A 17,845-nucleotide genomic window follows, 5' to 3' on the forward strand; every position below is an offset into this window, starting at 1 on the left:
ATGATTCTACATATGTGGCAAAGTGCTTTACCAGCTATGACTCTATTCAGAGAGAAAGTCTGGGGCCTCCCAGAACATGAGAGCAGGATCAGCCTGGTTCATCTGAGGCTCGCAACTCAACCACTTGGGTCATTGAGCCACCTGAATCACTCACCTCCATTACAGAGCACTTTGTTTCCAAGTAGCAATAGTTATTATTTTGTCCACACTGGAATTGAATGGCTTAGTTATACAATGTCTCTTTACTATTTGTACTGCCATGGCAGCCTGAAGCAATCAGTGACCAGCAGCATCCTGGTTCACTGGATATTGTGCACAGCCCACCAGTTCCTTAGATGTTCCCAAATACTGAATATGTGCTTAGGAGCCACTAGCCAGCCAGGGAAGCAAGCTTTGAACCATTAGCCTGCATATTAACCAGCACCTGGGGGGCTTTCAGTCCAGCTGAGCTAACTCAATTGAGCTAAAAAGATGAAACTACACTCATGCTGCCCCACTGGTGAGGGTCTCTTCTTGGCATTATTTAGTTTGAAGGAAAGGGTCTGTGAAGGGATGAGGAGACCTTTGACTCCTGGCACTATGGAGAGAGGAATCCATAAGTCTCTTATGGAATTAAGGCATGTCCTACATTTTAACTTCTCCATACATGTCCCATGCTCGTTTAGGCTCCACAGCTAACAAGAATGGCTCCTTAACAATAAGTGACTGAAAGGTGAACAAGCACCTTGCTAGAATGGAAAAAAAACATAAATGAATCTCACCACAAAGTAAAAAAAAGGGGACTGAACTAAGGAGTTTCAACTTTGTAAATGAAAACTTTGAACTAAAAGCAATGACAACAAAGCAGCCTCAAGCCTGTCCAAGTCTCACTCCTGCAAACACACCATCATGCTGGCAAATCATCTGGTTCTCTTTAGCAACCATCTGTGCTTGCCTTCACTTAAAGAAGAATTAGCAAACAGAGGAATTGGCACACATGAAGCACAGCACGTGACAGACAGCTATAGATTCACTTTCAGCTTTGCTCCAGAGATTGAAAGCAAGTAAGATCTGGTGTTTTAACTGGGAAACATGAATTTCAATGCCACCTTTACATACTGGCACTCATAAGAAATCAATGCTTCAATAGCATAATTTTGAACTGTTTGCCTTGCCTTCTTTCCCATGCACAGCTTCATGGGTCTCTACTATTGCATTGCCTCCACTTTACAACCTGGAGACTGAATTGATGAAGGCTTCACTGAAAAGCAGAACAGAGGAGGTGGGCTGGAGAACCTCCATTCCCTCTTTGTTTGATAGTAGTTTTGTTTTTAGTTTTTAAATATTAGAACCAGGATCCTACTGATTCCTGCTAGCATCTGGAAAACCCCTCCCACTGACACAAAGAACCACTGATAATTACTGCATGGAACATGGGTGGGTTTGTTGGGGTGGAGGGGTGGTTCTTAGTCACCTAGATTACATTTAAACCAGGCTTACTTCACTTTCATTTGCAAATGTTATGAGGGAAGAGGATCAAAAAACTTTACTTTGTCACAGAGATGAAAAAAATACATTCAAACATGAGTTAAAAGAAACATTTAGTTTTTCCACATGGGGAACTGGAACACAAAGCTCAGCCAGCAAAATAAAGCTTACCATTACAAGTAAAGGTTCAGAAAACTTCTAAAAACAATATTTTGAAGAACAGCATGAAGATTAAATGGAAGAAAATATAGTCTCACCTACTCATTTGTAGCAAGCTGCTCCTCAGATAAACAATTAGAATACATCCACATTTAAATATCAAGCTTTAAGTTCTTAATATTAAAATCAAAGAATAATCTGCATCTTAATTCTTCACTAAATATGCCCATGTGCAACTTGACAGTCACACTGATGACAGACCAATAAAACTAGAATAAAGTATTCTCATCAGTTCTGGTATAACACCAAATCAGCAGAGGATGTACATTAAATGATACACGCTGCCATTTATAGAAGTGCCTCTGTTGTGGCTTGCAGCTATTTCATGCTGACATCAGGTTGTGTTGTTAGCTGAGGTCACATTTTCTTCTGTCTTTAGCCCTGTTACCACTTTTGATAAACTGAAGTGTTAAGTAACAGACAAACACACCATCTCAAATGACACTGGCAATCTTTGTCTTTAGCTTACTAACATACACAGCTATAGAAGTACTGAGTAAAAAAAAAAAAAGAGAATTTGGAGTTCTTGGATAACTACTGCCTCCTATTGAAGGAAAAATAAAATTGTAGAATAATTTAGGTTGGAAGGGACCTCTGGACGTCAAGTGATCCAACCTCCTTCCCAAAGCAGGGCTAACAAAGCTGTATTGCTCAGGGCCTCATCCAGCCAAGCTTTTTAAGTCTCCATGTATGGAAATCCTCTGGGCAACCTGTTACAGCGTTTCACTCACCATCCCCAGTGAAAGAACCATCAGCTCATGGAAAAAATGCACATAGGGCTGTCCCCTCAGTCCCTGTAGTACGTGAACTACTGGAACTTGCATAAAACCAGCTGAAAATCTCTTGCTGGAAAAGGTCTTACTTCCAATTTGGAGGTTTTCTGAAATAAGCGGTCTATGTGTTATAGATACAGAAAAGCCAAATTTCTAGCCCAAAAATTAAAGGATGAGCTGCTCACCACAGTCTTTCATGGTATTTGTACTGTGCGCTGTTTTACAGAAATCACTACCATGCCATAAGGAAGCAGAGATCACCTGCTTCTAAAAACAGCTGGTAGGGTCATCACTGGCCAAGGGTGCAGAGCACTATCAAACATTGCTCAGGTATATTCTCACCTCACACTGCTAGCATACAGCATTTTCTAGGGCATGTAAAACATGCTGGTTCAGACGGCCCTGTGATCCACCCTTCCCACGCAGAAGCAGGTGGAAAGGACCGAACCATTTCCTTGTGCACACACCAGAGGCCCAGCAGGGAACGTCCCGCTGTAGCTGATGGAGTGCCCTGCTGCTTTGTACAAAACACATTGTTCCCCACAGTTGTCAAGCAATCACCTGTCCCCACCAAGAGTTTCACCTATTTTTAATGCTGCCAAGCTAGATAAAATAAAGGCTTCACGTTTATCTCAGACTACTCTACGGTACCTTGCAGAGTCCACCTCTGCCACAAAACTCCCCAGTACCCCAGTTATCCCTACCACATCTCCCACACTCTCAGGCAACAGAGTGCCCAGAGCTGCTTACACCACACTGCTATAAACAAGAAATAGTTTGGACAAAAATAGGGACAAGAGTGCTCTAGAGCCCATGATAATAAATAAGCTTCAGGGAGCAACATGAAGGGGAGCAGCAAGCAAGGAGCACAATGTGCATATGCAAGACCCAGCCCAGTCTCAGATCCTTGGAGAAAGCCCACTGTAGCCAAGATCCAGCACATCGCGGGGGCGGGGGGGGGGGGGGGGGGGGGGGGGGGGAGACATCTGCAGAAAGCACTAGAGACAAGTATGGAGCTTCTTAAGGGGGAGGGGACAGAGCATAAGTTTCAGTGAGCTGGTGCATAAACATTTTGCCTGTGGAACCTTGGGATCATATCTTATTTAAGTCTCCAGTGAAAAGGAGCGTGATTGTCTCTCCACATCACAGAAGCTCCGTGTGATTAGAAGTCTCTGCAGATTCAGCTCCTGCCCAGCACAGAGCTCAAACAGCAGGAGCATAAATCGGAGCTGAAGTGCGCTGGCAGAGCTGCAGCAGGAAAGAAGCGTGCCCAGCCCTGCTGCTCCGGGGCTGGCTCCAGGACTGCCCCCGCTCCCTCCTACTCACAAGCAAGAGCTGGGGGGGTCAGGGGGAGAAATATAAATGATCAAGAACAAAGTTAGACCCATTCTTCATAAAGCAGACCTAATTAGAAATGTCAGGTCTCATTATGAGCCAGAGCTCCACTAAACAGGAGTGCCATTACTCCAGAGAGATACATGTGGAAGACATGCATCATTTCTTAAAGACGTATCGATCTTCCCTCTACCCACTTCACACCCAAAGGGAACAGTCTCATTACATGGGGGTGGAGGCAGCACCAATGTTATGAGCCAATGCCAATTGCATACAGAAAACACTAGGAGAAGCAGTACCAACACTATTTCACACATAAAACTTCTACTTCCCCCTTCCCTCTGAAAGACTAGGAGCAATCATGCCTAAAACACCCATACAAGGCTATTACAACATAGTCAACTAGCAGTTTACAAAGGACCCTGTTCGTTTCCCACTGAAATCATTAGAAAGAGTCCATTAACATCAAAGGGAACAGATGTGGACTAAAAATAGTGTAAATTTATCTTTCCTACCTCTGTATATAAGCATCCAAAACTCTCTATCAAACCAATATCCATCCTGGTCTTCAATGAAGTCCAGATATGTTTCATATTCATTGGACATTAGTGTCTGCATCTAATACCAGAAACTTCCATGTCAAGCATCTAAAGGACTTTCAGGGTGCCCTGACAAGCCCTGAAGGAAGGCGGGACGGGTCTGCCACAGGAAAAGGAGCAGGTCTGGAAATGTAGTTGCTATAGGTTTAGCCATTCTCAAGAAAAGCAGTTCAGGTGACACTGTACAGCAAATGAAGGTAATTATTTCTTCCTCTATAGTGCATTGTTTGTACTAAAATTTACCTGCCTTGACTCTGAAGGCCAACCGCAAAGAAGCAGCCATTAGCAGTTTTCCTCATGAAGATTTGGCTGCAATGAGCTCGCTGCAGGCTATGTGTAGGGTGTAAACCAAGCCAGGATTATTCAGGGCTGTCTGCAATTTGGGGCTTCTAGGGGAATAAACAAGAAAGAATCAAACTGCTTTGCACAATGCAACAAAAGGATTTCTTTGACAGAGCACCAGGGCAGAATTAATTCCTTCAGCAGGCAAAAGAAACCCAGTCATTATACAGTATTTGCTGTCTTAATACTACAAAAATAGGACGCTTTTACTTATTATAGCTTGGGTTTGTTGTATTTCACATCAGTATATCTGAGCTACAAACAAAATACTTCAGCCAAACATAATGAAGGAAGAGGGCAATGTAATGTCAGACCAGGGCCAAGTACAGACAATGCATTAACTGTACTTCCCACTGGCATGACAAACCAGCACTTGTCCACTCCCGCATTTAGAAAAAAGGTCCTCTTCATGCCACTGACTCACATGGCTGTAAACTGCAGTTATTGTTCCACCACTGTATGGTAAAACTGGATACACCATCTGTATTAGTAACTCTTCCTCAGAAATGGACTTGGTAGTCTAATCTCATCCAGCCTAAGGTCAATGATTTGAATATGAAAAAGTGACTAGATATGAGACGACCTTCAAGCCTGCAAGCATTTGCTCTTAGGTTCTTTAGAAATCAACCAGGTGCTCTTCAGTCTAGACACTTGAATAAAATCTCATGGTTACGGAAGCTGCAGCTACTGTCATTACGATATACATAAACTGTTCTGCAAGGGCAGGGATGGATGCTCTTTGTCACCAACAGGACAAACACGCATGTCTCATGTACTTTTATTGCCCCTAAAAGCCTGTCCTGTAGTTCACCAATTACCTTAGGGCAAGTACTGTCCTCAGAGGCTGCTAATAAAAGCAGCTAAACTCAGTTCACTTGTTACATGCTCAACCTGAAAACAAATCTCATCAAATAAATGAGCAGCAGCAGCACAGGAATTCAAAGTGCTCCATAAGAGGTGCAGGAAATTTCATCACTCCCCCAAGCAGCCTTTGGCCATTGCTGAGGCTGCTGATTAAGGACAGCAACTTAATTCTAAATGGGACAGTGATTCTATATAAAAACAGCCCAGAGCATTTACTTGAAGTATCAGGAGACTACTCTCAAGAACCCAGCACCCAGCCAACATACAAAAAGGGGGAAGGAAGATCCCCACCCCTCCACCGCTTTTTGCAGAGACTGAACTGTTTGTGAGCCTCAGGCAAAATTTCCTATATCAAGAACACTTTTGTAGTTCTTTCCATAGCAGCAGAAAGCATGTGATACCTTCACTTGGGCTCACTGAAGTACTTTACTGTGCTTCCCCAACAAGTGTTGAAGCCAGTGTGTGTGAAATACATGAACAAACAGAAGCCAAATAAGTTTCATTAATCTGCAGAATATACAAATATGGGATACTTTTTACTCACACAAGGTTGCCCTTAGCATGCCAGCCTTCCTTTAAAATATTTGAGGAATTTGTACTCCCATCTGTCAGAGAATTGTTGAGAATTAAAAGGCTGACTTAAAAATCACTGCTACATTCACAGTGACCAATATGTGTGTGCATGCACATGCATGTGCATGAACTACGCTATTGATAAATTTGCCCTTGGAAGATGCTGTGTACAATAAATGACAAAGCTAACAGATCAAAACCATGACATTTAGAGTTAGTCCTTTCATGTGAAAACATCACCAGAGTTAATATTGCTCTAGTCTTGACCCCTTAACTCTTTGACAAAAAAATCCACAAAGGAGACCCAACTAGGCAAAGCAGCACAGAAGATACCAGGAAACTGGTCCAGACATTTTAAAGACAATGACCACTGCAGATTTGAGGCTTTGTTTTACAAATGAAACCAACCTGACACCGACAAACATGAAAGAAATTGGAGGAAAAGACTACAGCAGAGAAAACAGCAACACTACTAAGCATTACCAAAATGTGATTGCCTCCACAGCTTTACCAGATGTTACTGCAGTTTCCATGGGAAGGGTGTAGGATATATTCTAATTCATTCTAATTCTTGTTATGGACACTGGACTGTAGATTCATCCTTGCAATGTGTTTCAAGTTGCATGTGTTCTCTAAGACAACCACTGTGGTCCCTCAGATTCACATGGTACTTTTGCCAAAAGGGAAGATGACAACAGGCCTTGCATAAAGCAGCTCATCTCCAGATGTGCAGGATATTCATGCATTTAACCTCCATCAGTGTTAATGGAATTATCTATGTTAATCTTTAGCTCATGAGGTCCACGCTAAACCGCATCATCTCATTTCTCTGCCTACTCCTTTAGCCTACATTTTATGCACGTCTGTTAGAAATACTATGAAATGCAGTGGTAGAGTGGTTCTGCTTGGTTACACCAAAGCTTTGCCAGAAGAACATTTCTGTGTTCATATAAAATGATCGGGGGTTAGGGAAGTGAAGATACACACACAAAATAACTCTGGTCTACTGCTTCTTTGCAAGGGAATCCTAGGGTCAAGGTACTTTGGATTCAATCCAGAAGACACAATAGCACTAACAACTTACTTATTTTTCTTCTGACATGTGCTACTACCACAGTTCAGACAAACAATGGTGACCTGGAAGTCAAACATTTCCCAACAAATAAGACCAGCTGGACTATGGCCCCAGGCTCTTCATTCCACCAGCTGATCTTTCAAAGCTGAGAAGTTCCCAGCATGATGAAATCATCATGCTTCATTAACAACAACAAATATGTGTTTGTTTTCTTTAATAAGCCGTTAAGTTCATTAATTATTCAACACAATTCCAACTTTGGAAAAATAATAGATTATTATTCTACACAATTCCAACTTTAGAAAAGTAATAATCATTCTCGACTCCTCTTTTGACCTGGACAGGAGGAGCCAGAGTGAAATGGCCTCTCAGCTGTAGATGGTGACACTGTCCAGTTGCAGGTGATGTAGTTCACAATGAGAAGGAGAACCAGCCTAGACAGGTTTTGGTGTTTTGTTCCTGGAGCTGGGAGGCATTTACTGACTGTTCACAAGTAACTCCACACACATACATCCCCTCCCTCCTCTGAAAATACATGTAATCATTACCTTGGAAGAACATTGTGAAACCATAATATTCTATAAGTATCCAAGCCCCTAAAATCAAGAACTGCCCATAAAAATGGCACGTACTGTCACATGTAGTGTCAATTCCACAGCATTCAATTTGCCTAGTTGATTTCCTCCTTCTAATCCAGTACAAAAAGAGCTGCCAATTAACTTGCACCTTGAGACAGTAAATATCAATACAAAACCCAGGTCTATACAACTCAGATACCGACAATCTCAGACTTCCTAAATTTAGTCTACTACATCCACAGTGTAATAAGCATTTCAACAGGACAACAGGTTCACTGAATGGACAGAAGAGGGGAAAGAAAAAAGACGCAGCTTTTGCAAAGATGGCTAACAAATCATTTCCTCTGAAAGCTGACGAAAGTCACAGGCTTCTGATGTACCAAAAATAAACGCAATACATGCTACCATCCTGTAAATTAATTCTTCACAGGTGGATACAGAGCTCCTCTGCCTTTCCATTCCACCTAGCTCATCCAGCCTCTCCGACTTCCACAGATACCCTGTTACAGAAACACAGTTAAAACACAAAAAAGCAGAAAAGCCAGTGATGTCTCCACTTGGCACATTCTTGGAACTATGATGCAATGTTAATTCAAAAGTACTTATAACCAATTTAAATAGTCTTCCCAACTGATGCTGCACAAGGTTAACAGTTAGAAAATGAAAGCCTCAGTGATCACTCAAAAAACATCACAGACCAGGAAGGGTATCTGAAAATACCTGTCCTTCACCTCTCACAACCTGTTTTGTCCCCTTACATATACACACATTCTCTTCTTTCACCCTGTCAAAAGATCATTTATCATATGTTATAGAAGCTTAAACTGAGCTTGATGCCAGCAGGCTACAGATGCTTACAGGCTATTTTTTAAAGTTCCACTTTTACTGCAAGATTGCTTCAGTCTCTTCACACCGTTAAAAAGAAATTTAACAGGCAAATATTCAGACTCTAACAAATAAACCCGTCCATCCCTGTGGCACATTCATTAGCACCTACCTTTCCCTGTAGTCATTATCTGCAGTGCCTGTGAGATGCTGGGGAAGAGCACTGTGCTCTGGGAGCAGCCCTACAGTACATGTCTCTCAGCAATTTAACCACCAGCAAACTCTCCACCCTCCTAAATGACTTCTCTGTGTGACCTAGCAGACAATTGCCACCTCTCCTCCAAAATAAAAGCCTGCTCAGCACTCAGCTGAGTGCCATGTGTCCTCCTATCCCTGCTTGCTCACATCCCTCCCTCCTAAATTTGAGAGTTTAAAATCCAGGAGGCAGTAATATGCTTATTTACAAAGTTGTGTAATAGAAAGGAGCAGCTCATCTTGTCCATTTATACCTTCCACAAGGATGTACTAATATCAGTTAATAGCACTCATTCAAATATCACTCAGACATTACTGCTCTCTCAGCCCCCATGCAGGTGAAGGGGTATTTCCCTGCTTTTTTTATGCCACAGGAATGCTGAGTCAATGAAATTAATTTTCTCTTTCAACTTGAAAACAGTATTCAGAGGTAACAAGCCATAATGGAAAGTAAACTGCACGAGGAGGTATGAATGCAGAAAAGCACAGTGCAGCATTTGTTGGTTCAAAACCTCTCTGCGTTACCACTGACAGTTGCCCTCCTTCCAGTCTGTAATTCTGTTGCTTGGATATATGTTGACAAACAATATCCCACCCACAGATGCATGGCAATGCTTGGCAAATGGGGGTGATTTTTCGTCCTTATAATAAATATCAAAATAGCATTCAGTGACTCAGCTTTATTACCAGCAAAACACAGGAATCTAGAATAGTTCTAGTTTCCATCTAATTGCCTCCAAGTTGTCAACTTCATAAACAGAATTCATTCAGCAAATAGCATATTTACCTTAAACAATATCTCAAATATAGAAGTAGTTCTACTCAAGAGTAACATTGCTCCTTTTTCATAGGCTTTCAGCAACTGGAATTATCACATCTGCTATTTTAGCATTGTTTTAATTAACCTGCTCACTCTTAGAATGCTAATTCACACAGGCAACTACTGAAATTGCATCCTCCCCTCACCTTACTCTGTGCAAATAACCATGGGGGAGAGATCTCAGCTCCAGACTCCTGGCTTTACAATCTCCTGCTTTGATTTCCTTGCAGCCCAAGACCACTGCCACCTCCACTATCCCTAAATATTGCTTTCACCAGCAAAGTCAAAATTCAGCATAGATAAAGTTCAATCCTCTCCCCACCCACAGGTACCGAACTGGCACACCACTGCAATATTCCTGCACATACCAATGTAGAACCATCTCCCAAAAATTGTGTGACTTAAAAAAAAAGAGGGCTGACATCAAAGAATGGTACATATTATGATATCACAACGATCAAGAGCATAAAAACCACACCAAAATGTTTTGGTTACTAATAGCTTTGGTTTGGGTCATTGTTTCCCATCAGCCTGTATCTCTCAGTAGATCACTCAGTCTGATCCGAAGTCAATTCAAATCCATGGAAAAACTGTACGCTTTATGCTCAGGTCCTTCCAGACATAATACGAAGGAAACCCATGCAGCACGAATTTCTTGGAGTCTCTGTTTACATCCAATAGCCTCTCTCTGTATCACATCCAACTAAAGATCATCACGCAATGCCACACGAAGACAGCAGCTGACTAGCTGGCAACTATTGGCTCTTTCATGCTGAAAATGTATTTGTCCCAGGGGAATAAGGCATCTGCATAATTAGCAAAAGCAGTTACACAAAAAATAATCAGCTTGCTGAAAGCCCAAAGGGGGAAAAACTATAATTTTTGCTTCAAGAGGCTGACTAATTATATGCCAAATAACAAAACAGAGATGCACTAAGAATTATAGAGAAATCCAACATGGATTTTAACTTCATATTCTAGCTATAAGGGCTGCTGTAGCCTAGCAACAAGCAGCATACTTCAGCATGCCAAAACCTCCCTCTGACTTAATGAAACACCTCAGATTACTATGCAAACCTCCCCCACCCCACTATACATTTGATTCTTGTATTATTTGTATTACTAAACAATAAAAACAAAGCCTAGCCAAAAAAATAATCAAGCAATTCAAGATAAACTCAAAGAAGAACTAATGGACTGTGGTATAGAAAGATAAGTAAATATAAAACATCTAAGTTATTTTCATAGAATTAAAATTCACATTGAGTAGAGTTGATTCATTAGATTTATTCATGGGATCAGAAAATGCTCTATTATTTTAAGCACCTTTTCTAGTAGACTAAGCAAGATTTCTGTTCATTTGTGTCTTGGGAACCATTAGTTAAGAAGTCTTTAACTACTTACATCATACTCTCTGATCTCCAAATTACTCCTGATACCCAAGTAATGCTGCTGCAATTGCTTTCTTTTACTTGAATCCTCAGTGAGCTGGTAGAGGAAACTTATCCCAAACAGTAGTCTCAGAGATAAGAGACCAGTTTTAGTCATCGTTCTTCTTTGACCAGTTCCTTTGCCATATTTCACCACTCCAGAAGCCACAGTTGTTTCCCACCTGCCCAGTACCACTATGTTCTGCAGTAAGTTAGGTTTGACAACCACTTTCAAGTCTTGTTGTAATTAGCACAACTCCAGTGCTCCTGGGCTAGGGCTCAGTTGAGTGTGACACTTTAGCCAACAGTTTACTGCTGGTTACCCACCAGAGAAGTAGAGATTCACCATGTTCACCCATAAGACCACATAAAAACAAAAAGTTAGACTTTATCTTTGCTAGTGAGCTGGGAGGTTGTGATACAGCTTAAGTTAACCTTCCCATTTCAGAGGCATGCGTTAACCCTAAACAGCAGAAAGCCCTTCCTCAACATGTGAAGCATGTCACTTTTCTGCAGCCGGTATGCACCCAACACAGGGAGCAGCTCTTGGCAGAAAACCCAGCGTGAGGGAGCTGACACCATTCCTTCCGTGGTGCCATTTCACACTGACAATGGCTTACAGACTGCAGTCTGTACAAACATTTGACAGTCTGTCTCCCAAAACCTCTGGGGCACTCATGCAGCCTGCACAGAGCTAGAAATAGCATGTGCTAGCTAGAGAGGGACTAACACGGGCTTTTAAGACAAGGTACAACTGCACCGTATTGCCTGAAGTCATCTGATCCAGGCCATGTAACACAGAGGTTACAGCATTAACGGTGTGTTCACCTGCTGGAGTTACAATCTAAAAGGAGTGGTATTAATGACAACCGATAGACACCCTCATAATCAATACTGTACTCTGCCAGACTCAAAGGATTAACATGACTGAGACAGCTATTTCCTAAGAAAGGCAAATCTTTTGGATGTGCAATACTTATCTTCCCTGGTAACTCTGACAACCACTAAAAATGTCACCTCTGTTCAAAAGCTGCAGGAGGCGTCAGAGACACAAGGAACCTGACAAACTTAGCTTGTCTTTAGGCCATAATAAACTTGTGACCATGGGTGAAGATAAGCCTCCTCCACTGGCTTACACAACCTCAAAAAGATAAACTGAAAGTTGCACAGAGCTGTTGACACATTAGATATGGTGAGCACATATGCTGTATTTGCGCTGCGCTTGGAGGGCAAGGAAGAAGAAACAAACCAGCCTACAGCACTATGGGAAACTGAACCCTGCCCTCAAACACACAAAAAAAGATAATAACTAATGTTCCCATTATTAGCTTCACAAATGAGAACTACTTTAAAATTAACTCATGCAACTACAGACTTTTTTCATGGTTAGGGAAGATGAAAAAGTTCTGGCAGAGCAATGGGATATCCTATCCTTTCCACACCTTGCTCTCTTTGACCCCTTAACACTCCTCCACTCTCCCCAACTCCGATTCCCCCAGGCTACTTTTTGGTCTCAGTGCCCACGCAGGAGATTCAATGGAGGAGAAATGCTAACACACACACACTCTAGGGATTGCATCCAGCCACCATGCAAGCAAAGACAGCAAGACATCAGCAGATCAGGTTAAGCAGAGCGAGAAAGACAGGCATACTTGTGTCTGGAAGCACAAAAAGCCTGTCAATGGAGTCAAGGTCATGAGATAGGGTGTGTAAGGTCTCAGATGCTGTATGTGCAACAATGTTAAAGCTTCAAATTCTTCAAAACACTGACAGAGGAAGGGGTATTAAAAGAAAAAAATAATTCTCAAACCTAAAACTAGCAGATCTAAAACACATAGATGCTTTACTTGCACTTATGGGAAAAGAAAACCCCAAACCAACAAATGTTCCTATGGAATCCTTCCTTGGCAATTTTAAACAGATTGTTTGCTTTCTTGGAGAGAGATAGCACAAAGAATTGTCTGCCCAGAAGAGTCAGCCCTATTGTCCCATCTTCCTGCTTTTGATGTTTTCCATGGTACCAGCAGCCTTGAATCACATGTGCTAGGATGCTCAGTCTAGAGACCAGAACCACCTCTCAAAAGCCAAGGATTAGCAAGTGATGTATCTGGTACTGTTCTGGGATATGTAGATGCTAAAATGATTGCGCAGCTAAAACTTGCATTGCAAATAAATTAACTCTAGTTTCTTGCCCTTCACTGAAGTTTATTCTTACATATATTTAGTATGAAATAGGTGAGATACCTTTCTAATCAGTTGTAACATCTGATTTTCTACTAAGATCACCTTCGTTTGAATTAGAAAAACCATCTGTAAACTTAGCTTAAATTTGGCTAGGGGCACATTAAGCTCCAAACTCTTTTCCCCTCCCCCTAGAGAACAAACCCAACAGAAATCCCACCCACTCATCATCCCACCACAGCATTTGTTTAAAAGGACCGTGTAGCAATACATCTCACCACAGAACACAAGTCTGCCTCCTCGAACTCCAGACAACAAGCAATCTACATGGTACAGTGATGTATCAAATTAACTTTTTCTTTTTTTGAAAGCCCATTCTATTCCACTACTAGCAAAACAAAAATTCTACCTTAGCCTAGCCAAGTGAAAAGCAGAGAAGTTGTATCAGCAGTAAGCTTGTTTCAGTTTGAGTTTGGATATCAGAACAAACACCTGGAGGTTATAAAACTTTAAGATGTTTGCTAAGGGATTAAGTATTTACTCCCCTTTTAAAAAGTACAAGGACATTTGTTTCTCAACTGCACTTTTTTGCCACTGTAAGCCTCATCTACCTATACAGCCAATATTTTCCCACATTATGCAAAAGCATAATTTTAACCCATTCCACAGAGAAACCTGCACTAGGTCTTCATCTCTTCATACAAGAGAATATCACATCACATTCCTGAATAATCCAAAATATAACTTCAGAACTTTCAAATAAGTCAATTTTATTATTTCCTGCAGGGATGAAGTTTCCCATATTTTAAAATCAATATGGCAAGAAGAATGGTGCCTAGAAGTGAAAAATACATTTTTTTTCTCCAACTTATAAGAGCAGAGACCTATGCTCTCTTGGCTTCTGAGAGTGTGGTAGGAAAGACTGGGGACATCACCTCTCCTGCTGTTGGCCTTGCAGAGAGTGTGAGCTTGATAGGAACCCACAGCACTGAACCCATGTTCTTCATGTCTGCTCTGCTCAGCCGTTAGCAGAAAGATTAATTCCCTCACCAAGAATTCTCTCAAAAAAACTATTCCTAAGAAAATGAGTGATACTTATTAAGAATATTTTCTCATAAGCTTACCTATAAGAAAAGCAGTAATAAACACTTGTTTTTAAAGTAAGCAAAATACTAGTCTCAGACAAAAAGACAGAATTAAGGCTCTGATAAGGGTCTTTGACTATCAGTCATAAACATACAAGGTATGCAAACTTAGGAACTGCGAAATACAATCCCTCAATGGAATGCTATCTTAATATGTACACTTTTTGTACTATTTAGAGCATTAAATTGAAAAGGCTTCTTCTAAAATTACTGTTAAATTTACTATTAAATTACTATTTAATTTACCTTATGAAAAATTTAAACAAAGATGCACATGGACTTCAGAACAGAAGATGTATTTCCCTAATGAAACTCAAGAGGAAAAGGAGCGCAGCTCTAACAACACCTTCTGTTCTTGAAACTTATGCTTCATTCTCATTCTGATACTACTAGCAAGATAGATTAACTAAACATCAATTCTATTTGCTGCAAAAACTACGTGTGTATGCCTGAACAATCACCCATAATTGTTTTCCCTAACAGAATGCTTGCTCTGTGTCCATCTGAATGCCTCATCAACTGAAAACTGCTAAAAACACCAAAAAGAGAATACAAGTACTTCTACTCACCACCTGAACTCTGGATCATGTTTCCAGATTTTTGAACCTCATCGAATTTTGTAAAAATTACATTCAACCTGTTTGAAAGTTAAAGAAATACACAATGAGCAGCTGAATTTCATTTTTAGGAATCTCTAATTTAAGATGTTATAGGACAAATTTTGCTTAACTCAGGTCATTGGGAGCATGGTCAAAAATGTCAGTGTGGAGGGAAGTTTAAAATTTAAAAAATATATCACAACATGCATCAGCTGATAACAAAAACTGAGAAACAATTGATACTACAGAGATGTAAGAGATATAACCAAAAATATTACATTACTGAAGATGTGACAAGTCTAACTGTAGATGCACTTCCAGTTCTTTACCACTTTGCCTATCTTAACTATTTGCAGAAATACCACAAAAAACACCCCTAAAACACAACCTCACACAACGTTTGTCTTTGGCCCTGACACTTCTTTCCCATTCATGTCACAGGCCTGGTAGAGCAGAAGATCCTTATCACATCTCATTATTCTTTCCCAGAGAGTTTATTACTTTAAGCCACATCGTGGCAGCAGATGTTTTTACAGGAGAAAAAGAGACAACAGTACTGCGTGCACCCCACCTCTGAAACAACCTCTTCCATCCTCCCTCTGTGCATTGACACACTGCCATCTACTCCATCCTCAGGTCTAACCATGCTCCACCCTGCACACTGGAGGTTGCAGCAAGATGCAGAGCAGCTTTCTTACCGCACCTGAAGTAGCGGAAGCAGAGGGACAGGGCTTTGGTTTTGGTGTGGTTTGTTTGGTTTTTTTTAATAAAGCCTTGGAACTGAAGATATTGACTGTGGGTTTTTTTCTTTATGACAACCTTCTAAGTTGCATAAACACAGGCTACTCTGAAGTCTCCTCTCTACACGTGCAGAACATACAGGAAAAACACCACATTAAATCTTTAATCAGTTAACTACACATCTGTAATAATTTTATCTGTTTTCCGAAGATGCTGTGGCATACTTGGGCAAATGTACAGGATCCACGTTAAGTGAAACCTGAGTAACTGTTTGTAGGAAGAAAAAAAACCCAACCCTGATCCCAGGAGGAGGTTCAATCATGCAGCTCCTGAAGCCTTCTAAAGGAAGGAAGGGAATAAAGAGCAGCCCAAAACCAGTGAAGACATAAGGACATTCTCAACTTACCGAGATTGGGGTAATCCTTTTTTACTAAGATCAGCCCTTACACGTTCACCAACATGTCTGTAAATTTCCACAAGGCTGTTTATTGCTGCATCTCGAACCTGAATGTGAGATATGAGAGGAAATCAATCATCTTTATAATTTAAATAAATCCCTGCCCTACCTTGGAGAAAGAAATTTGCCTTTTTCTCAGCAGCAACAGTTGCCACTATACACATTACCACAGAGTTCATGAAGGAGCTTCCATCCCTGCATTTCAGATATTAGCAGTATCAGCAGGTCTAATTTAATTGAAAAGGCAGTCAAGACATAAGATGAAAGGTTTCGTACATAGGGACACACACAAGGAGCTCGGCTGCCTTTACCAAACTCCACCCATCGTGTGCAACAGGTACATTTACTGGATCAAAAAAAGACACACACAAATAGACCTTACACTGCTAGTACATTATAAAACAAACTGATTTTTAATGCTGTCTTACAAACTTCTGTTTCTCTGTTGATAACAAAATATGGAGGGAGGGAGGAGTAACCAATCACCCAAGTCTCCATGAATTTTGCATGTTTTCCAAACTGATTTGCAAGAAATTGCTGAGCACATCCTTCTCTCCACCCAACAGAAGAGCCACAAATCTGATTAAAGTGTCACCTTTCTGTACTGAACCCCTTTCCTTCATCAGACACAGCAGGCAGAGAAGGTAAGCTATCTGCTCTGCCTACAGAAATACCTACGAAGCCCTGCGCTTCTGCTTCTCAGAAGATGGCCTGGCAGCTAACCAAGCACCCGCACACATCAGGACTAGACACAGGGTATTTTGTGGGCACCAGCTAGAATCGCCTATAGGTGGGAGTCAAAGGGCAGGCACATGTGCCCTGCTTTCTAGCCAAAAAAACCCTAACACTTGACTCACGCTCATCTCTCCCTGTTCTCCTGCTCCGCAGCCTTCCCGTTCAGCAGGTCACTGCCAGTTTCCAAACTCCTGCCTTCACTCACGCCAACCCTCATTCAGTGGTCTTGCCTCTCTTCCCTCTGCCCATCAGCCTGTACAGCACCAGGCAGGACTTCTGGGCACAGCTCAGGAGGGACTCTTTGACATCCCCAGTTTTTGGGTATGCAGACCCTAACCCAGCCTCACTCTCTGCCTCCGAGAGCCATGGAGGAGAGGAGGCAGTGCCTGCATCTCACACGCCTGCAGCGAGCCTGCCCAGCCTGGGGCCCAGGCCCATGGCGCCAGGGCATGCCGAAAAGCTCTGCCATACCTCCAGCCTGCCGCCGTGGCCCCTCCAGCCGCAGCAGGCAGCGCGGCTGACCATGTAGGTCCTCACGGCATGATATGGAAGGATTGCCCGTGTGTGTCAAGTTAGTCAGAGGTACGGTTGCAGTACTGGGTAAACCCCATATTGGGTAAGGCAGGGAGCCACAACTATCATACTTGATTTAGTCCACCACAGCAATAACAAAGCTTTAATGCTCAATTTTGTATCTGAGAAAGTAGTCATAGTTTAACTACTGTTGTCATAACAGATGCTCACTGGGTTATGTAATTGCATTAGTTGAAAACAACAAAACCACTCTTTCTGAAGAGAGCAGTAACAGAGCAGCTTCCACAACCACAACAAA

At 41.6% G+C, this 17,845-nt stretch overlaps 1 protein-coding gene across 28 annotated transcripts in view; it reads right to left on the minus strand.

The window, feature by feature from the left end:
• CLASP1 (cytoplasmic linker associated protein 1) overlaps positions 1 to 17,845 on the minus strand; it is a 192,591-nt gene that overhangs the window by 116,795 nt on the left and 57,951 nt on the right. For 27 of the 28 annotated variants that reach the window (XM_052793236.1, XM_052793265.1, XM_052793264.1 and 24 more), the window contains exons 7-8: positions 16,228 to 16,325; positions 15,051 to 15,118 (exon numbers count right to left, since the gene is read on the minus strand). In XM_052793236.1, the coding sequence (XP_052649196.1) occupies positions 15,051 to 15,118; positions 16,228 to 16,325 (166 nt within the window). Of the gene's footprint in view, positions 1 to 8,822; positions 8,937 to 15,050; positions 15,119 to 16,227; positions 16,326 to 17,845 lie in introns of those variants that run through there. The other variant, XM_052793263.1, reaches the window with a different exon arrangement.

This window comes from Harpia harpyja, chromosome 7, assembly GCF_026419915.1.
Source record: "Harpia harpyja isolate bHarHar1 chromosome 7, bHarHar1 primary haplotype, whole genome shotgun sequence".
In the NCBI taxonomy this organism is placed as follows: domain Eukaryota; kingdom Metazoa; phylum Chordata; class Aves; order Accipitriformes; family Accipitridae; genus Harpia; species Harpia harpyja.